Source organism: Acipenser ruthenus, chromosome 1 (assembly GCF_902713425.1).
Source record: "Acipenser ruthenus chromosome 1, fAciRut3.2 maternal haplotype, whole genome shotgun sequence".
NCBI lineage: Eukaryota > Metazoa > Chordata > Actinopteri > Acipenseriformes > Acipenseridae > Acipenser > Acipenser ruthenus.
In genome coordinates, this window is record NC_081189.1 from 40,659,466 (window position 1) to 40,682,900 (window position 23,435).

Here is a 23,435-nt window from a genome sequence, read left to right on the forward strand (position 1 = left end):
CTATTAAATGAATTACTTGCACATGTTGCAGATGTTGATTTTACTTTGAAGGGACTATCTTGAGATCTGTCTTTATTTTTACAAATCAATGACGACTGTGGTTTTAAGGAGTGTCCTTGATACTACTGGAGTAAACAATTGTGAGCATCATGTTTTAATAACTGCTTGTGCTACGTAAAACCTGGTTGGTGCTGATTGGCTGTACTGAAGCATATTACAGAAGCTGTGCACAGACTGAAGCTGCAAGTCTGAGGTACCAGGAGTGACTTATCATGGATACTCTGATGGGTATAGATCAAGCTGAAATGAAATTGATAAATGACACTGGATTGCCTGTTTGTGGGACTGATTCAAGCCTTCCTTTGGAGGGACCAGGAGCTCAACCCTATCAGAGTTCAGGTTGTAATAGGTCTGCTGTTGAACTGGACCAAAGTCCACCTTTGCTGGTTGATGCATGGCTGGTTCCTCTCTTTTTTGCCCTCATCATGTTAGTGGGGCTGGTGGGAAACTCTTTGGTTATTCATGTGATTACCAAACACAGGCAGATGAGGACCGTCACTAACTTTTACATAGGTAAGATCTAACAAGATTTAATTCTAAAACTGGTACAGATCCAGATCTCTGGATTGTTTTGTTCATGTAGCATTTATTATATTTCCATTTGGTGTAATGGATTAACAATGTATAAATTACAGCAAAAAAGAAAAAATACCACAAAAAAAGAAACACCATTTCATAATTAATTTGAGGTTAAAAACTCACCGTGCAGTTTTCATTGCTAACATATAATTGTGTTTATGTTTATGCTTTTGTTTATGCTTTAGCTTCAGATGTGAATTCCATTGATAATTATAATGGTAGAGAGCTACTAACTAATAATTTAACTCTTCTGTGTCAGTTTTATTTTCATTGTCCCTCTGGAACTTTAGTTGCTATGGTATTTCTTTTTTTCAAAGAAATATGCTGATTTACAGAGCCATATACCCAAAGCTTCAACTCTTGAATTACATAAATATGATGAAATGTGTTTTTATTTTCATGAAATTGTTCTAGACTGTCGTTCATTTTTATCAAACTTAATTGATCTAAACAGATTTAATTGATCTAAACACACTTCACTGCTCTCTATTTTATTGTATTTAATCTTGCATTTAACCCAATCTGTAGTATTTTGTATTTCACTTGCACTCGTATCTAACCCTGATGTAATTATCAACACTGTTATCTGCTCTTGAACTGCCCTGATATCAACTCGTACTGTGTTTTTATATTTGCTCTTATTAGGACTGAAGTCATTGTATTTTGTATCGTTCTCGTAATTGTACTGTAATTCTTGATATGTCTGCTAAGAAATAAATAATAATAATAAACACATTTACCATGATAAACTTTTACAAGGGACCAAAAACCAACCCAGTGATTTCCACCAGTCTTACCCACACATTTCAAATGATATGAAGTACATTACAAGTTACTGCAAAATAAATTTCTGCTTTGTAATTTAATTTATATGTTTTTTTCCTATAAAATATATATATTTTTTTTTATTTCAACAGCAAACTTAGCCACCACGGACATAATTTTCCTTGTCTGCTGTGTGCCTTTCACTGCCACACTCTATCCTCTGCCTAGCTGGGTCTTTGGAGACTTCATGTGCAGAATCGTCAACTACCTGCAACAGGTTTGTGACTTAAGCAGGCTGTAACTCATGCTGGAATTGGCTAACACTAAATAACAAAGCAAAACAAATTTATGTAATATTACTGATGTAAGCAAGATGACGCAGAGAAAATGCAATTACATATAGTATAAAGCAATTTATTCACCCATATTTACAATGAAAGCCTGATTTGTTATTTAAGCTCTCCTTGCTTGCTCTCCCGTACAGTATGCTGACCGTGGAGCAGGCACCAGTAACTTAACTTTGTAATATTGTACTGTAGACTTCAGAGGCAGTTACATTCTCTCTTTTACATTTAAGATATGTTTTTTTTTTATTTGATTTTTTAAACATTTCTCTGTAATAAAAAATGGAACACTGATGTCCCGAAGCTTCCAATAAACAACCCCAGAGATTATTTATGATACAGCACTTATGTACGCAGTACAAATGGTTTATGCTGACCTTTACCCTTGATATTTATTACTATTAATAATTGCCTAATGTTATTGTTTCATATTATAATACAGGTAACATACTTTTTTTATCAGGAAGTGTGAAATTAGGATGACAGTACATGTATTTTAGGTATTGCCTTAGCTTTTTATGTATTGCTGTGGTATTTTACATTTCAAAGAAGTATTGATTCCAAAGCTTCCAATAAATATCCCCACAGGTTAATTTAAGAGCCCCTACATGCACCCTAGATGTGTCTTGCTAGTTCCATATTTGCAGTTTACTAGCTGGGATAAACGCTTTGTAAATATATAACCCTTATAATTTAAAAACGATAATTATAGACAGATATTCTTTTTTTTTATACAGGGGATTTAACTTGGTAATCATATGTACAAGCAGTAACCATTTTGTACTACATGTCCTCTTCTACCTCTGCAGGTGACAGCACAAGCAACCTGCATCACCCTAACAGCCATGAGCGTGGACCGCTGCTATGCCACTGTCTACCCACTACAGTCACTGCGGCATCGTACTCCCAGAGTGGCTATGGCAGTCAGCGTTGGCATCTGGATAGGTATCTGTCTATTGATATACCGAAGATCAAAAAGATTTTTGTGCTATAGCTGCTGTCATAATATGATACTAGATTTTCATTGCTTAAAGAGAAACTTGGGAAGAGTATGAAATATCACAGTTACCTTAACTAAAGTATTTATCATCTTGATTAGATTCACTTTGTATGTAATTTTCTGTTTCAGCCATCACACCCTGGTGACTTTAAAACTCAGAAGTTTAAACTACTTTTGTGGCCTCAATACCTCTCAACATGTCTTCTCTCTTATTGCAGCTGATACGTCCAAGTGTAACATGTCCTCCTGCACACTGCCCCAAACACATAGAACAACTATGGCACTTGTTTAATACACTAGAGGTCACAGTAGTGCTTTCAAATAGAACATAAGTAAAACTAATGTTTGATAGAGCAGAATAGGTCAAAACAATACTTACAAAATGTATTTGGAAGCATAAATAATCGTTTATATTTAACCTGTATTCAATTAAAGGCAGAATTATGTTTTGAACACATCAAAAATCAAACTGCACTTAAAAAATAGAGCAGATGCCAAAGCTATTTATTTATGCAGGTGTAACAGGGGGAGATGTTACCTGTGTGGGTCGTCACTGATAATAAGAGCCAAGACACAGAGCATTAGTTCATGTTATGTGATTCAAGTGAATAATCAATTAGTAATTGAATCCCGGCACAACTGTATCAATAGAGGCACGAAGCACTCACTCTGGTTTGGGTGTTCGGTGAGTAGAGAACGGGAGAGAGAAGGAGAGTAAAATAAATTAAAAGAATTAATAACAATTGCTATTTCGTGCTGGAAGGACCAGCACGATACTCGTTTGTTTTTGACTCACCGTATTTGTTTGTCTGTTCGTCCACTGTTTGTTTAGTGTCAGTTCATTTTGTTTGTCTATTTATTTTGGCCTCAAGTGCCCTGTGCTGTTTTTGTTTGTTTAATAAATGCACTGAGCACATTCATAGCACCTCAGTTTCACCCCGTATCATCTGTGTTTTACTGCTGCTTACTGAACCTGATGTTACCACCCACACGCACCACTTCAAGCCATCCATGACATATGGTGTCAGTGTGGGATACAGCACCTCCGGAGGAGTAAGATCAGGAGCAGTAGTGCAGTATCTTTTTTTGTTTAGTATTGAGTGTAGTTGAAAAAAATGGCAATGGCAGAAGATGCCATCAGGCTGCGGGACTGGATTATGGACAGTGCTGGGCTGGAGGCCCAGTCCATGCCCATAGCCATCCGGGTCCTGTGGCTGATGGACAGGGAGCGATGGGAGGCCTATGAGAGAGAACACACCCCAAACACCTTGGAGGAAGGTGTGGAGTTGGTCCTCTGCTAGGTAGAGGCAGCGATAAAGGGAACAACAGCCCAGGTAGCAGGGTCTCCAGCGCAAAAGGGAGAAGCCCTGCTGTCTCCAGCGCCTGGAAGGGGGGAGCACGAGTGTCCAGTGCCCAGAAGGGGAGAGCAGCAAGAGCTGCCTCTGCCTCCACCGCCAGAGGGAGAACAGCAGGATCTACCTCTGCCTCCACCGCCTCTACCTCCAGGAGGAGAGGAGCAGAAGATACCTCTGCCTCCACCGCCTCTACCTCCAGGAGGAGAGGAGCAGAAGATACCTCTGCCTCCACCGTCTCTACCTCCAGGAGGAGAGGAGCAGAAGATACCTCTGCCACCACCGCTTTTACCACCAGGAGGAGATGAGCAGGAGCTACCTCTGCTTCCACCACAGGGAAAATTGGAGCTCCTGCTGCCACCTTCATGGCCAGGGCCTCCCCTCCTGAGTTCACCTCCCATGGGTCCGCTGCAGCCGCTGCCTCCCGGGGACGTGCTTCTACCCAGCTGTGCTTCACCTGGGGTCGTTAGCTCTGCTTTGCCTGGGGTTGTCAGCTCTGCTTCACCTTTGTTCGTCAGCTCTGTTCCGTTGGGGGATGGCGTCTGCATGCTACTGCCAGGATTGCCACCGGAGAACCCCTTGAAGTCCCTGTTCTTGGCCCGGGACTTTGAGCGACACTTTGGGGATTTTAAGGAGGGAGGTGGCCATTGAGGTTATGTGTGCTGCACACAAGAGGGGAGGTACGTGGCAGTGTGCCCCACCCCTGTGTGTATTTTGTGTTATATGATGCGTGTGGTGTGTTAATGTTGGTGTATAGGTATTGGTGCACGGGATATAAATGGGTCTGTTTAGCACGAGTGATTTAAAATATATAGTTGTATTTAGGCACGGGGATTGCACAAATTAGTTCACATGCTGGGATTCAAGTGAATAATTAATTAGTAATTTAATCCCGGCACAACCAAATATATAAAGGCATACTCACTCGGGGTTTTGGATGTTTGGTGAGAGAGAGAAGGAGCTATTTCGTGCTGGAAGGACCAGCACAATACTTGTGTTTTTTTGACTCACTGTGTTTGTTTGTCTGTTCGTCCACTGTTTGTTTAGTGTTAGTTCGTTTTGTTTATCTGTTTATTTTGGCCTCTAGTGCCGTGTGCTGTTTTTGTTTAAATATTTTATTTGTTTGTTTAATAAATGCAGTGAGTGCAGCCATAGCACCTCAGTTTCACCCCGTATCATCTGTGTTTTACTGCTGCTTACTGAACCTGACATCACCACCCACATGCGCCACTACAAGCCATCCGTGACATTATATATATATATATATATATATATATATATATATATATATATATATATATATATATATACCTGTATATATGTAACAAATTAATGCACTTACACTACACACGCAATTTCCAGTCCGGTTTTCTGATACAAAGCTCATCTCTTCAATGTTACAATTTATTTGTTTATCTGTCACTGCCTGTGCTTCTTTTTTACTTTATTGTGCAGTTACACAGTGTTTCCTCCAATTTCTCATGACAAAAATGCAGCAAAAACAAAGTGAACGAGACAAGCTACGGTAATGTAAAACAGTTAATCATTAAACAGTTTTAGATACTGTGATGCATTTTTTTTAAATCTGTGATTTTTAGTTGCTTTTGTGCATGTTCATTTGCAAGTGAAATGTGACATTAGGGCCATATCGAGCACTATATTCTGCAATTTTGAATACTGAATTTGGATACTGTTTTAATTCTGGAAACTGTGTTTTTTTTTTAAAACCTTTTGCTAAATTGCATTGCCTTTTACGTTTTATGCAGTTCTGTGCTGGTTAACATTTTAATTGCATTTTGCTGTTGGGTCATTAATGTGGAATTTTACATACTGCTACAATACATACCGGATTTAAAAGTATGTACTGCATTACAGTCCATGTGTTGTCTCTTTTGACAAGTGATATTTTCAGAATTATATGGTTCTGAATTAAAATTCTTCTGTTGAAAATATAGTACTGTACCAACAAAACAAATTACAGTACATCTAAATAGAAGCCTACTTACAGTCCTTTCAGTTATGTATTTTTGACATTGTATCTTTTTTGTGCTCACTGAAAAAACAGACAAGGGCAGAACGGGCCAAAATGAAACTATCAGATATGCGTCACACTAGTTTAACCGTCACTGAAGTCATAATTTTATAGAGTCGGATATCTGAGTGCTGACTTTACACTATGAAAGCCACACTGTACTGGTATGGGATAAACATCCCTAAACTAAACTATCTCGACTGCTTCCAGAGTCCCGGCATCTCCTTCTGATGGTCCCCGCTGGGTTATGTAGTAATATTTTTTCCACCGGAATGGACACTCTCATCCTCGGTGAAACACGAAAGCATCAGTGCAGCACACGTCTATGGGTCAATGGCCTAGCAGCAGCCAAGATCTGTGGCACAGCTGCTTTTTTAACTGGCTGTAGGCTTCCCGTGGTACGGCCTCTAGCCAATCAGGGACTTCCGATCAGCCAAGCCACGGCCCGAACCTCCCTGCTCAATTGGTTGCCTGGCAACACATCTCCCATTGTGCATCCCAGCTGCTTCCGCAGTGCATATGCAGAGTTCTGTAATGTGTCTGTAATGTTATCTTGGCAAGAGCTGAGTCCAATATCAGCATGAAGTTTTAACACCTACTCTCATGTAATGGAAATCATCATCTGGATACGTCCAGTGATTGCTGTGAATAGTGTAGCTTGCAACGAGGGAAGGACCTTGTGACAGCCTGGAGAGACAGCTGACAGGAGGAAATAGACCCCATTGGGACTGGCAGGGGTTAGCCACCCTAGCTGGCAGGATCCAGCTCCGTTTTCAAATGGAACAGGATGCTGGAGACACCCGCCCAAGGCTACTAAGAAATTAAAGAGAAAAATAGCCCTAGAGTCTGTGAGAGCTGGGGCAGAAGATGACTCATGGTTTGACAACACTGTTAACGACTGTGAGAGGGTAGTGGGTGGAGCTTTAGGGAAGGACCAGAAATGACAGCACACAGGAGCCGGAAGTGACGTTTAGTCCTTGGAGCCCTGTACCATCAATGGTAACGGGCAGGATTTTATTTTAACAAACAAAAAATAGAACAGTCCAGCATTGCAGAAAATAAACAAGAAAACCACCTGGAATACCAGCAATGGTAAACTCAGGTTTCAAATACAAAGAGTAAACAAAACCGTCTCTGTTACAAAAACAACAACAAAGGAAGCACTGGGTTTCTCCGTGCTACTGCAGTGGGTTTCCTCTCACCGCCTCTTGGCTCCCTTCCACGGATTACTGGCTTGTCCTGGGGTTTCCTCACTGCGGTAATCCACCAAAGTTTCAAGTTTCTGTGAATTACAGCAGTTTGATAAAAACAAAACAACAAAGCACAGCACGTGTTTTCAGTTCAGCACAGGGAGCCGAATGGCAAAACCATACTGCTTAAATACTGCCAAGTCCCACCCCTGCAATCAGCACACTGCCCCACGTCAGCCAATCGACGAGAACAGCACAGCTGATTGCAATGATGGGACCTGACGGTCGCATGGTTCCACCTTGGGCCAAGATGGCCGCCTGATCCGGAACTTCCTGTATTGTCAGAGTTCAGCCTCCTGACCCAATCACGGTCAACCCTACACAGCGCTGCTGGTGGTCGGGAGGGCGAATTACGACAGGGACTCCTTTCAATCCTGTCACAACAACTTAGAAAGGAAACAGATATGAGAACGGAGAGTACTTTGCAAAAGACTAGCTCAGGATCTGCAGTTAGCAAAGACATGAAGCTCCAGGTTTGTGTCTGTGGCTGGAGTAAAGTGACAATGTTTGGGGGTTTGAAGATTCATCAAGGGAGAATGAAATGCTTGAGGGAGAAGGGACAAGGGCCTCGCATTGATCAGTACTTTTTACGAAGTCAGTCAAGTCAGTCGAATGAAATCCAGCAACGGGAAGCAAACCACAGTTCGCAGGATATCAGCACCCATGTCATAGATGAGAGGAAGACTCACATAAACACAACTAGTGATGAACCTAATGATCCTTGTGAACCCGGTCAGATGATCCAGCGTAAGAGAGAAAAGAACCTCAACGGGCACAAGCCTGGAGTTAAATGGTCAAGAGCTTCTGAGAAAACACAGTGGGACACAGTAAACACGGATCTCTGTTTTGCATTGGAAAGGTTAGGTGGAACAGTCGAAAAGAAGCTGGATAAGTTTGGAGATACCACATACGCATATGGAAGCAAGAGGTTTGGAGTTGAAAAAAGAAAGGAGACAGTACAAACTTTTCTTGTAAAGTCTAGATGGCAGCAGGAGATTGAGTGCTTAGTTAGAGAAAGGAGGCAGCTGAGGAAGCAATGGAGGAAAGCAGAACAAAGTCAGATGGAGGCAATCAATCTATTACAAAGGGTCATAAAAGATAGGCTTGCAACATTGCGCAGAGCTGAGCACCTACGGAAACGCTGCAAAAAGAAGGAGCGTGCGAGAACTACCTTTTATAAAGACCCATTCAAATTTACAAAGAAGTTATTCACCAGGGAGAAAAATTGTACACTAAAAGCAACTAAGTCTGAGCTGGAGAGATGTCTCAAGGAAATGCACACAGATTCAAAAAGGCAGGAGCCTATGTCGATTCCTTCAGACATCCCACCTATCAATCCACCAGAATACCAAATAGAGGACTATGTACCTAAGTGGAAAGCAAGCTGTGAAAAAGGCAAGAGCGTAATGATCTCCCGGACCTAATGGAGTTCCGTACAGGGTGTACAAGAGTGCCCCTGGTGTTCTACGAATCCTGTGGAAATTGATGAAAGTAGCATGGGAAAAACACGTTGTACCAAGAGCATGGCTCTGAGCAGGTTGGTTCTTTATACCCAAAGAAAAAAATTCTATGAGTATCGGTCAGTTTCGCCTTATTTCCCTGTTAAACGTGGAAGGCACATTTTTCTTCAGCATTGTTGCACAGAGATTGTCAGCTTACCTATTGAAGAACTGCTTCATTGACACTAGTACAGAATTCTAGGTTTCCCAGGATGCTTAGAGCACATCAGTGTGATGAGGCAGAAAATTCAAGCTAAAAAGGAGAGGAATGAGCCCAATGTGACATTCCTGGATTTAGCTAATTTAGTACCACAGCTTATTTGGGCAGCCTTTGATTTTCTGCTGGGACTCATGTGAGAACCTAATGAAAAGAACGATGTGAACCCCTGCTAATTAATAATAATAATAAAGTGAAGGTAAGAAATTCTTTGTCTACCCTCTTTCCGGCCGCTCTCTAGATCTGGCAGGAAAATGTTTAAAATATATTCATAAAATGAATGGTTTTAATGTTAAAGTATAAACAATATATTCCATATTCATACAAAAAATATATATGGTCTTAATGTTAAAGTATAACAATAACAAACTTAGAGATTTGCAATTTTGTTTTTCAACTTCAGAATTCACCACTACATGGTAATGTCTAGAAATTGAAATAATGGCAGAATGCACCATTTCTCCAGTGGCTTTTACCATGGCAATGGAAGTAAGTATTAGGGTGTCAAAATGGGTAATGGGAGGAGAATGTTAAGAGTTCCACACTGCCTCAGCAGAGTGGGACTGTATGTTAAAGGGATACTGCAGCTGCCAGTCTTAGCTCTAACCGAGGAGTTTAAGTGCGCCAAGGTTTAATTGGAAATTACATTGGTAGAGTCACAGTATGAATGGGTGAGGGAGGCAAGCACCTGTGTTGAAAACTGGAAGAAAGTGGGTGGCAAAGGAAGCTGTGGAAGATGCAAAGGCTGCCCTTTGTATCAGTAATATCATGGGGCAAGTACAGCATGGAAGAGGAGGCCTTGGTCTCAGTTCAGCTCCTCCTACATGGCACAAAGCAGCCCCAGCTCAAAGGAGGAAGCTGGTAATCAACAAAGTGCAAAATCAGGAGAGGATGAGGTGTGTAAAGACAGTTTCCCAGGCCAAGCAGGGACAATGGATGAGAGGCGAGATCTATGGACAATGGAACAGAGCAGAATCAGTTTCCTCATCAGGTCACATATGATGTTCTCCCATCACTACATAACCTTAATCTTTGGGTAGGAGAGGATCCGTGGTGTCTTTTGTGTTAATCGACAGCTACATTAAGACACATTTTGACAGGATGTAAGGTGGGTCTTAGCCAAGGACGGTTTACTTGGCGTCATGACCAGGTGCTGCGATGTTTGGCCTTAGCATTGGAAGACAAGCGCAGCATGACCAACAGGTTGCCACCAATTCCAGCAATATATGACACACGAAGAACAACATTCCCCCGTCCAGGGGAGCAACCTCCAAGAAAAGGTATTAAAACCAAAACTCGTCTAGGACAACTGGAAGCTGCTAGAGACTGGATAATGCTGGCAGATGTTGGACAACGGCTTATTTTCCCACCTGTCTTGTGGTCTGGATCAGCACGCCTTGTTTACTTGGTAGAGTTAACAGTGCCATGGGAGGATGCTGTGGATGAGGCGTATGAGAGGAAGAAACTGCGGTATGATCAACTAGCCACTGAAGCGGAACAGTGAGGATGGAGAGTCCGGGTTTACCCAGTGGAGGTGGGTTGTTGAGGATCTGTGGCACTCTCTACAACCCGGTTTCTCAGAGACATCGGATTTAGTGGTCAAGAGTTGCGACGCGTAGTGAAGAACTTATCTGAAGCAGCAGAATGGAGCAACAACTGGTTCTGGTTGAGATGAAGAGATTCTGGCTTGGAACTTCAAACATCATAGAAAGAAAGCAATGTCGATGTAAAGGAAGGTAAGCTGGGCTTAGCTGAGTGGGCGACGAGGGGGGTGATGCTCTGACACAAGAATCACTGTCGAGCCCTCAGTCTTAAGGTGTTGTGAGCTAGTCGACGGAACGCCAAGGACGGAAGGTGACCACTTGAAGACCCCAGAGAAGTACCCTACTCAGCTCAGTCCAGATGGTTGTCATGCTGATGCACTAGGGAGGCCACACAGTGGTTGATCCCTGGAGCCAGCATTGCAGCTGTTGTGTGTGCTGATGCGCCAGGGAGGCAAAATAAGCTGATTCCTGGATCCAGCATTTCACTTCAGCCATCAACACCAGGCAGAAGGATATCTACATCATCAGATGGAAGGAAACGCAGATGGATCACATTAGTTTACAGTAAAAGAAGCTATGTCTTAGTTGGTGCTTATCTTGGCGAGAGCTGAGTCCAATATCAGCATGAAGTTTAACACCTACTCTCATGTAATGGAAATTATTATATTTATATATATATATATATATATATATATATATATATATATATATATATATATATATATATATATATATATAAGGTAATGTACTGTAGCACAGGTACATAAGTTTAAGAATACCAAGGTCTATATGTACATTATAACATCATTCATATATATATATATATATACAAACACTTAAAACAAATCCCTAAAATAAAGAGTTACCACTCCTCTGCCCTGGAGACTACAGTGAGACTGTTGCCGCAGGGGTCTCTTTGATGCCTGAACCAAAACAAATAATGATCTATAAACAGTATATGACAGTCTAATTTCCCTTCCAGATAGTCACAAGGACAAAGAAGCAGAAAACAAAAGAAACGGTCATCCAAGTTTTAATGTCTGTATTTCAGGTTCCTTTGTTCTGTCTGTTCCTGTTGCTGCATATCAGACGCTAGACACAGGATACTGGTATGGACCTCAGACATACTGCATCGAGGCGTTCCCTTCAGTGTACCACCAGAAGACGTTCATTCTCTACACCTTTTTGATTGTGTATCTTCTGCCACTTGTTACAATTTGTGTTTGCTATGCATTCATGCTGAAAAGAATGAGCAGACCAGTGGTTGAACCATCAGATAACAACTACCAGGTAAGATTTGTGCATGATAAAAATAGAACAATACATTCTTGTATCATGTCATGTTTGCTTAATCAGAGCCAACAATGTTTTTTTTGTTGTTGTTTTTGTTTTTATTCGTGCTTTACTATGCTTATAATTGGTTTGCCATTTTAGTCTGATTTTCTACCCTGTCACAATGAAAAACTGTAGTAGACTGTTATAAGGGTTTCTCTATTTCTGAGCAAAGAAGTGACACATACAGTGAAACTGTGTTAGCCCAGATGAAATGTTGTAACATTGGGGGGTGCAGTCAAACATGTGAAGAAAAAAGAGGTTATGTGAGCATGAGGCAGAGCTTTTGTATCAACTCCCAGTATGTGAAATTACTCACACACTTAAGGAACACTGATACAAAATGGCACCCAACTTAAACATTTAGAGCAACCTTCCCTTCATTAACCATTGGTGCAATCCAGTCCGAGAGGATTGCTGTGTGCTCACCAGCCAAAAGAGTATGTTACACATAGAAAAGGGGCAATGGTGAGAAGTAATTAGTGAGTAAAGTAGAGGACCAACCAAATGGAACATCAAAAGAAACTTCAGACCATAAAACAATCCCACTACCTTTGTAATTGTAAACAGCAATAGTGTAATGAATTAGATGTTTATGCAGGAGGGCAAACAGGTCAAATATATTGACCTTTTCAAAGCCTTTTTTTTTTACATCACAAGAGTTATCTTTGCTATTTACGTCTTGATTCTGTTCATTCTCACGTTTAATGGCAGAAAAATGGAAAATATTTCAGATAAACTTGTATTCTTAAGGCTCACCAAACCTGGTAATGGAATCAAAAGCACAAAAGAAGGCTCAGAAATTGCAGCTTTACCAGACCCTGACGCTGGTTCTAATTAAATGCTAAAATCCAATTAGAAATCAAAAGTAATGCGATTCAGTTACATGGGGTTTATGATAATGGACATGTATTCTAGTCTTTAAATATAGTAAACATTTGAAAGCTGATAAATACCTGTGGAAGTGTGCTTTGTTTGTAGATCATCATTAAACAGACTGCCAATGTTTAGTTTTAACATTTGGTTACACTGGGGTCAGTTCTAGGGTCAGGTTGTCCATATTATCCAAAGGGGCGTCAGCAGGTTGTCTCACTGAGAGCTGAGGGCCACTGTGTATATCTACCCCAAGGTGTTCTGCTTAGAGTTTCTGAAGACAGAATCAGAGGATGCACTAATGCCCTGACAGATCAAGAGTCAGTGAAAGTGGTTTAGATTCAGTATACTCTAATTAAGCCTCTTCTTACGAAAACAAGCTCAAGCATCTCTCCCCCAAGATCATTATGATGCAACAATAGAACTCCTGCGTGGGTTATCTACGCAACAAGATTATGAGGTAGATTATCACATGATGCGGGGCTTCTTGAGTGCCCTATTCATTTATTATCTTGGGTTTAGGCACTGGAGTGTGTGCCCATCTTAGGAATCCTATTTTATGACGGATGCTATTGTGTATTTGTCATCTTTTTGTTTCCTGGGTCCCTCTTGAATATGAGCTGACTGTCATCTTAATCAGGTGTTCCTGGTGTGTGTGTAAATTAAAAAAAAACTATCATGGTTAACTATAAAGAAAGGCTAGGCAACAATATGCTGATGGACATTTTTGTCATAGTAAAGATCATGAATGTATTTATTTCATGCGTATCCATTCTGATATATACGTTTCCACCCCTATTTCTTCAAATTCATATCAACAGCTAACAGGAAAAACAATGTCACAGTGATATACAAGTATATTAATACAATAAGTGAAACCTTGATGTTTAAGTACTATTGACATTTTCCAGGTTCCTTGGAAACATGCTTTCTCTGTCACTAATTGCTAAACCAGTAAAACAATCACTGGCAGAGAATCAAACAATAAAATGGTTCTCTGTTAACATCTCATCTGAGGATTGTGCTAACTTTATGAAAAATTGTCAAATATTATAATTTATATATGGTACATTTATCTATTCATTTCAGTTTATTTAAGAGATGCAAATGACAATATCTACAGCATGCCTATGTCTAATATCTTGCAGGTCCAGCTTTTAGCAGAAAGATCTGAGGCTATACGCACCAAGATTTCCAAGATGGTGGTGGTGATTGTCGTGCTCTTTACAATCTGCTGGGGTCCCATTCAATTCTTCATCCTCTTTCAGGCTTTCGACTCCAACTTTCAGAAGAATTATGAGACGTACAAGATCAAAATTTGGGCCCACTGCATGTCCTACTCCAACTCATCTGTCAACCCCATTGTGTATGCTTTCATGGGGGCCAACTTCAGAAAGTCTTTTAAAAAGGCATTTCCTTTTATCTTCAAACAGAGAGTTGGCACCACAGGGGGAGCTGTTGTGAACACTGAAATGCACCTTGTTTCATCTGGAACATAAACACAAGGCCTGATGGAGGTTTTATAAATTTAGCAACAACAAAAGAAAAATCTTTGCATCTAAAGATTACCTCCTCCACTCACCGTAAATGTATATTGAGAATGCAAAGAGCTACAGCTAATCTCAAAAGAGTAGAGCATTGATTTGATTCATTATGTTGTAACTCATTTTAGACATTAATGTAAAGTTAGTTTTTTGATCGATATAGTCCCTACGAAGTCTAAATAATATCACTCCTTGGTTGGTAATATTTGTTCACTGTGATGGATAAACATGCTTTTTATTAAGTATAGTTGGGTGGTTACATTTGATATATACAAATGTTCAAAATGTTTAGAACCAAAATGAATACATGATGGGAAACACTGATAACCCTTGTTTTGTACTGGGTTGTGCTGTAAAAATATTGTTAAATATTCATTTAAAGTACTCTTTTTAAATGTTTGTTAGTTAAAACTGATTTAATTTCCTTATCTTTAATAACATAGCGATCTCGGTTAACGCAGGCAGGCGCATCACACAGGGCGAGGCAATCCACACACAGTCGGAGGGCGGTGGCGAACCCAGGACCTCTCGCACTAAAGCATAGCACCAATACCGCTGTATCGGGTCCTTTGCAAGCAGCGTATATCAGGCTTATGTCTTTGTGTGTATGTCACCTACCAGCCCTGCTGCTGCCTTCCCCCGTGCACGCTACACTATGATCAAACATGTAACTGGAAGCTAATAACAATAGAACCGGTATTTATAGTAGTAAAATAAACAGAATTTTATTGTAAATTATATTATTAGAAAGGATGACAATACAATGACATAATAACATAATCCTACTTTATTAATGTGATCAGGATTTGACAAGTGCTGTTTGAAATGAATTATTGTTAAACTGCAATATTGATACACAATTACAGCAATGAGGGTAATGCAATCCTCTCAGTTAATGAGCTATATAAAAACAATCCGATACTTTAATAACCATGCAATAAAACTGTGAACAGAATAAATCTATAGAAGACCTAAACCATGGATCTGTGTTCTCTTTCTTAGATTTTAAATTCAAGTCCACATTGATCTAAACAGCTATTTGTGAGTACAGTATATGGATTGGTTTCCAATTGATACTACATGCTGTTTAAGAGGACTTGACTGTAGCATGTCAACTGTGTGATAAATGAAACTAATTGCATGATAGTGAAGCACTGTACCAATCTGTCATATGCTTTATTCATACAGTACAATGATGTAGTTTCATACAGAGGGGTCAAATGGTCTACAGGTCTGGTGATATCTACTGCTTATATATTGTGATTGTTAACTATTTATACAGTATATTTATATTTACTCAGTATTACATTTCAGTATAAAGTACATGTAGATGTGTTTACATTCAGGAGTAGAAAAAGACAGGATGTGAGGTTTTAAAAGATGCTAGTTGCTGCTGGTAATCTGTTTTAGGGATTTTTAGATTGGTTTATAGTTGTAATGATTATGTATCTATAGCCTGTGATATAATACATACAACTATTGTCTATTCTTAATCAATTGGTGTTGTCTCCACCCCAAATGGATGAGATGTGAAAATCTCTCTAATCCAATTAATTGAAAACGATTAAATAATCCATATGAGTAGGTCAATAATGAGCAGGGATGCTAGGAATATGTTTAATGGATTTTCTGGTCAGATAATTTAAGTAACAAAAAAACCCTGTTTAATACAGTCTTCAACACCAGTGAATACCGTTAACATAAACATACAACTGGTTCAGGTATACAGAAGTTCATAAACCAGTGTGTAATTGTATCAATAAATACACACAACTAGTTCATATCTATTTAAACGTATTGCTTGGCTATCTATATTGTCGCTGGGGACATTTTAGCATTTTATTTGAATCAATATCAAAGGAATTTATTTTCAGTATTATTACGTATCTTACTATTGAGTGTTTCATACTGTATTTTTTATGGATGATTTTCTGAGACTTTCTTACAGTAAATCATAGTTCGACTAGCCAATTGGATCAATTTTAAGGTCAGCTATAAGCAAGGGATATGAATCTTCATGTACATATTTCTTAGACTATACTTTAGTAAGAACAAAGTCTATTCAACTATGTGTTTATCGTCTTGTGCTTTTTTATGAATTATGTATGTTTTAGCAAACAATACCAGGAATTGTGTTTTATCATGCAACAACATTGACCTCTGTAGACGTTGGTTTTTAATGAATAGATAATTACGTATTTTAAAAGTTTCTTAAACCCACTTGTCACTAACAATGTAACCTTTATTTAAAACCAAAAAATAATGAGACAGAAAAGCATAACCTTTTAAAAAGTTCTGGTATATCCCTCAAAATAGGAAACTAGAGAGTATACAGAGTAAACCGTCTCCCTCTCTAGCATAAAATACCTCCACCTGAAACATTCAATGAAGTCAGTGCCACAGAGTGCAAGCAAAGTTGTTCATCTCTGTATTCATTAAAAGACTGACAGGCACAAGCTGCTTTATGGAAACATATACAGTTTCTGCTTTCACAATTTCTTTCTACAGATTGGATGTGTCTAAACACTGTAATATATTAGAAGTAACTATACGGGGAGTTTTTATAAAAAGGTTTTAAATAATATGAATAGGTTATGTTTTGATGTTTTCATACAAATCACCTGGAAAACACACTTGTAGTGCCTTAAAAACAAACAGTTAAAAAAATAATACTTTGTAAGATATTGATTATTGCTTTTGTGCTACTGGGGTGTTTTAATAAAACATTTGTGGTTGAGTCTGTTTCTTGTTTTGCTTTATTTTCAAAGAAATACAATAGCCGATGCAACCGTTCATTTGTGTCATCAAAAACTGATCCAAGCAGGGATAAAGCAAATATAAAATGTAATCTGTAGTACAATTAAAGCAGCAAATTATAACTGTTCATTAAAATGATTTCACCTTAGAGGCAGACAAATACATATGTTTACAATGTAGTGTTCAAAGACAGCTTCCTCAGAACTCAAACAAATCAATGTTCCTAATTGTTTTTTTTTGGGTTTTTTTGTTAATTGTGTTCAATGCCATTGCCTGGGCTCTTTTGATTTGAGATGAGAATTTGTGTGTCATCCATTTCTTCAGGAGCAACACAAAATTACTGTCTTGTCTTTGCATGTGTGCATTTCAACCATACAACACTGGCAGTATAACAAGGGAGTTTACAGGAAGACAGTATTGCTTAATCGGAATTCAAGTGTCTACCATCAACAAAGGTGGTGACAAAGAACAAGAGACAGGCAGACTCCTGTGGTCAGGTATACTCATTAGTTTAAAAGGGTATTCTGGTGACTGTTTAAGAACAGTTATAAATGTACAACTGTGACAGGTACTGCATCTGTGTCCCTTATTTTAGGTGTAAAGTTTGTTGTTGAAAGATAGAAGTGGAGCTATCTCTCTGGCTAATTTGATTAATCTGCAGATTCTCTCTGCCTGAGTTGAGGTGGACGATCAGCATTAGAATGCTAAGAATAAAATTGTTTATCGAGTTGTCAAGGCATCCCAACATATTGCGTAGTCATGTAGGTGGATGGCACATATGCTTGTAAAAGACAAGGCTTTTTCACAGTATTGTGTTTTATTTTTTTTCTATTGAAAATATCTATTCTTTATTGTATGAAGAGATACTGTGCTAGGAGCTGTGATTGTAAATAAACCTGGGCAAAGAAAACCCTTCGTCTCCCTTGACAACATTCTTAAAAGCGGATCTGAGTAGTACCCTTTTACATTTGGTGGCAGCAGGGGGATCCACTACTCCACAACACTGGTTTTAGTGTCCTGTCCAGGCAGTTTTGTCTTTGTCTGTTTTTCACCCACTCCCCAGATAACTCCCCAGATGCTGTTTTAAGTGTTCCATGGTGTATATATATATTGTGAGACAGCAGGGAGGGGGTTAAAACCTCTCTGCAGAAAAAACATGTGCAGAATGCACATTTGTCTTGTTTAATTGTTTTGTTCATTGTCTTTTGTTAATTGTTTTATTATTAATCATTACCTGCACCTGGCTACTATTGAAAATTGGAGCCAGGTGCAGGGTTTATAAGGAGAGCAGTCAGCCCGCTCTGGGCGGCTGCTGAAGAGGGTAGAAGCCCGACTGTGCTGGTGTGTGGGTACAGCTGCAATTAAAAGAAAAGGTAGTGTGAAGCCTTTTTTGTGTGTGTTGTTTTGTTTTTGTACAGGTAAACAGCTTAGCTGTCCTGTTTTTAGTTTAGGTTCCTGTTTTGTTTAGTTATTGCTCAAAGAGAGCTAGGTGTTTGTTTTGTTTATTTTTGTTTTTGTGTTTATTAAAAATAGCGCAACCGCGCTTTCAAAAATCCATTTGCGTGTGTTGGGTCAGTGCTTTTAAAGGGGCAATGAACGTGAGAGGTACCATTCTTTCACAATATATATATATATATATATATATATATATATATATATATATATATATATATATATATATATATATATATATATATACATATACAGGCATAACAATGGATATTAAAAATATATATTATGATTTGAAATTTAGATTAAAAAAATACTTCTCAGATTTGAAAACCTGCCAAATCCAGTGGTGGAGGACCTGCCTCAAAGCAGAACTTTAACAGAGAAGGCTATCCCAAGCAATTGTGGATGGTATTACAGGCCATGACATTATTGGGAGCACAGCTAAACCATCAGTGCCTCCAACATCTGTTTTCAATGTCCAGTATCTGAAACTACGATGATAAACTTACCTGTGACATCTGCATCCACTGTTGGAACTGCATACATCTTAGAGCAGGGTTTGGCAACCTAAGAGATTTCATCTGACCTGCCAAGCACGCCAAGAAAATAGATTTATTTCAGGCATAGCCGAGCCACTTGTGACAGCTCTCATCACTGATATTTCTGTGAAGAAGCCACCCTCTGCCATGTTGCTGTCGAAGCCATCAAAGAAAAGAAAAGTTGATAGCGAGTGCCGAGTGTTCAATGATCAGTGGACCAATGATTACTTTTTTGTGCAATGCAAAGACAAGGCAATATGCCTTATTTGCAAAGAGAGTGTTTCAATGTTCAAAGAATACAATATCAAGCGTCATTTCGACACACTTCATAAAGACAAGTATGACTGCTTGGAAGGGCAACTTAGGAGTGACAAAATAGAAGCTCTGAGAAAAGGCTTGTCTAAGCAGCAGAATATTTTAAATAGGCGCGTTGAGCAAAACCCAGCAACTGTTCAAGTTAGTCATCATGTGGCTAAGTGTGCTGGTGGCGGAAGACCTTTTACAGATGGAGAATTCGTAAAAACGTGTATGATGAAAGTGACTGAGGAGGTATTTCCTGAAAAGAAAAACTTGATCAACGATGTGTGTCTGTGCTGAAGTGTGCCCCTGCCCTTGTGTGTATTTTATGTTTATATGTTGCATGTGGTTTGTTAATGTTGGTATATATATATATATATATATATATATATATATATATATATATATATATATATATATATATATATATATATATATATTGTGAGGAAAGGATAGCGTCGCCTTTAAGAAATGGCGGCGCTAAGGAAGAAACTACACAACCCAGAAAAAGGAGCAGGGCAGAGCCATAGGGAGAGGTGTGGGGAACACGGCCCGGTTGTCCTGCAGGGAAGTAGCGTGTAAACTCCAGTGTGTTGGAAGAAAAAGCAAAAAGAAAGAGATCGCAAGGTAAAGCTATTGTTTGTGTTAAAATATACTTGGCGTTTAGTTACTACAAAGTGCGACTTTTCCCTCTTGTTGAGGTAGCCTTTTGTTTGTTAAAGTTTATTTTTATTTTCTGTTGTCGGGGTGCGACTTGAAGATATTGTACCCCTTAGCAATTTAAAAGAGACCGCGGTATTCTGTGCTGTGCGGTTGTGCGCCGTCACAACCGTAGTGTGTTGTGCTATATGCTTTATAACCCAAAGAGGTATTGGTTATTTACGTGTTGCAGAGACAGTAAATAATAACCAGAAAGAACTGACTTGTGAGACTGGAAGTGCAAGACATTGTTTATTCATAACACAGACACAAGATACTTTGCATATGATGAATACAGGGAAAATGGACACTGGCTTTTAGAAGAAATACAATTTGCTTTTGCGGACGACTTTCTCCACAGCCCGGATATAACTTGTTTTATCCTTGTTCACTTCTCTGGATGTCTGGGGTTACCTCTATTGTGTTCCTGGAAGTCTTCATTAAAAACTGATCCATTCTTTTACTTATCTGTGTTACAGGACTACTCCAGCAGAGGGAGCTGGTCTTGTACTTACCCATGTTCTAGAACTACTCCAGCAGAGGGAGCTTGCCTTGTACTTGCCTGTGTTACAGGACTACTCCAGCAGAGGGAGTCTGTCTTGTTCTTACCTGTGCTACAGGACTACTCCAGCAGAGGGAGCCGGTCTAATACTTACCTGTGTTACAGGACTACTCCAGCAGAGGGAGCCTGTCTTGTTCTTACCTGTGCTACAAGACTACTCCAGCAGAGGGAGCCGGTCGAATACTTACCTGTGTTACAGGACTACTTCAGCAGAGGGAGCCTGTCTTGTCCTTACCTGAGTTGCAGGACTACTCCAGCAGAGGGAGTCTGTTGGATAGTTACCTGTGTGGCGGATATACTCCAGCAGAGGGAGCTCAACCTACACTTACCGGTGACTCAGGACAGCTCTAGGGAGGAGAGCTGACCCTGTTCTTACCCGCGGACTGACTCACTTCAGTCGGAGGATCCTTGGACTTCTTTGCTATCTCCCTATCCTGATGTAGCTAGAGAGGGTTGAAGACGTGAGTTAGTCAGTACAGGATATAATGTGCAACAGGGATTGAAAAATCACTCCACATGTAGATTAAGTATGTAATAGTATGTGAGCACGGGGATTGCACAAATTAGTTCACATGCTGGGATTCAAGTGAATAATTAATTAGTAATTGAATACCGGCACAACCGAATATATAGATGCACGTTTCACTCACTCGGGGTTGGGTGTTCAGGGAAAAAGAATGAGCGAGAGAGAGAATTAAAGTTAAGAATTAAAAGATAACAATTGCTATCGTTTAGTGTTCATTCCGTTTGTTAGTGTCCGTCTGTTTTGGCCAAAGTGCCGGTTTGTTTTGTGTACAGTGTTTTTCGTTTGTTTAACCTTTTTATTTTGTGTATTATTAAACTGTGCAAGCCGTGCATTCAATTAACTCGCAGTACTGTGTTTGTCTTCCGGGTCTGATGTCACTGCACAGGACAGCTTGCCACAGTCTGTCTGCTCATACTATTACTAGACGCATTGAAGATGTGGTGGATTTGCTTTGCAAACTGAAAGAAAAGGTCAAAACCTTCAGATACTTTTCATTTGCAATGATGTGTCGGATGCAGCCCAACTTCTCATATTTGTGCGAGGAATTGACAATTTCTTTGAGGTGTCCGAGGAGCTTGGTGTGCTTCAGAGTTTGAAGGGGACAACCACAGGAGAAGACTCAAAGTGTGTGAAACAATTAACATGCTTCAACAGAACTGGGAGAAACTGAAAAGCATAACAACGGATGGCACACGAATCATGACAGGAAACAAGTCTGGTATAATAGGACGCATCAGCATTGAAATGCAAAAATGGAATGCTTACCTTCCCATACAACTTCACTGCATCATACACCAGCAATCTTTGTGCAGCAAAGTATTACGGTGAGAATCTGACACGAACATGGTTATTTCAAGTGTGAATTTCATCCGGGGGCCATGGCATGAACCATCGCTACTTTCAACAGTTTCTGGCCAAAACTGAAGCAGAATATGGAGATATCATGTATCACATGGATGTCAGGTGGCTCAGTTGGGGTAGGTTCTCAAACAATTCTTTGAGCTGCAGAATGAGATCTGTTATTTTCTCACAGAAAAGGGAAAGCAGAAAGTGGAACTCTTTGATCCTGCATGGATTTGGGATTTAGCATTTTTAGCAGACTGTGCAGAAATCTGCAATTATTTTTCTGATTTTCTCCCGAATTTGAAATGCCCATTTATTTTTATTTCAACCCGGCCCACCGCTGCCACCCCTGCGCTGACTTGGGAGAGGCGAAGACAGACACATGCACATCCTGCACTCCATGTGGACTGCCTTTACCGGATGCACCACTCGGGAGCTCCCTGCATAGCAAATGTTTAAGCTTTTTAAATTTCACTTTCTTTACCTCCCGGCTCATTCCGCCTCTTGAACATACTAACCCCATGCAGCCAAAGCTGCAGGTCTTTTATATAATTATCTCGTTAACCCCTCGGCTGTAGTCTGCACGGGTTTACTAAAGATGCGTGACAGTTGTTCTCTTCATGTCTGCCTCTAGGTAGCAGAGGACCAGCCTGACTCCAGCTCCCCCTTTACATTCTTCTTACACAAAAACTCAAACAAATTTTAAAAAATGTACCCACAGTACTGTTCCTGGCCTGCGTCTCTGGAGGCTTTACTTGATCCCACTTCTGGACACCATGTGACCAGGATGGCTGGTGGTGACGTCAGACCAGGAAATTAATCCACAACACTGTACAGCTGCTCTTTTGTGTTTAATTCAAAATAAAAGATTAATATAAAACCAAAACACTTTTCAAACAAAAGGCTCAAAACAAACAAATAGACAGACAGAACAAAACAAGTATTCTGCTGCTGCAGACCCAGCACACGTAGCAATTGTTTAAGCTTTTTAGTTTCACGTTCTTTACCTCCTGACTCGTTCTGCCTCTTGAATACACTAACCCTGTGCAGCCAAAGCTGCACGTCTTTTATATTATGGCTGAGGGATTAACTAGCTATTAATTATATTGTTAACCCCTTGGCCATAGTCTGTATGAGTTTACTAAAGATGCGTGACTGTCAGCTAATTCAATAATTACTAGCCGACAGTCACACATTCTCACAAGGTATTTTAAAATAATAACAAATAATGGTGGACGGCACCTGGCTCGTCCTGCCAAACACAATTCATAATAATACAACAAAAACAAAATACAAATCGTAATATGCAGTGGCGGGGACTACCCTGTCACGTGGACGGAACGGAACGTCTAAATTATCTGAACGTGAG

At 39.7% G+C, this 23,435-nt stretch overlaps 1 protein-coding gene across 1 annotated transcript; it reads left to right on the plus strand.

Moving 5' to 3' along the window:
• The first annotated feature begins 263 nt into the window (after positions 1 to 263).
• On the plus strand, positions 264 to 17,201 carry LOC117421399 (G-protein coupled receptor 54-like). Its single transcript, XM_059025225.1, has 5 exons — positions 264 to 573; positions 1,557 to 1,681; positions 2,558 to 2,693; positions 11,694 to 11,932; positions 13,996 to 17,201. Exons 1-5 carry the CDS (start codon positions 273 to 275, stop codon positions 14,344 to 14,346), a joined length of 1,152 nt encoding a protein of 383 aa, XP_058881208.1. The 5' UTR covers positions 264 to 272; the 3' UTR covers positions 14,347 to 17,201.
• Positions 17,202 to 23,435: the final 6,234 nt, after the last annotated feature.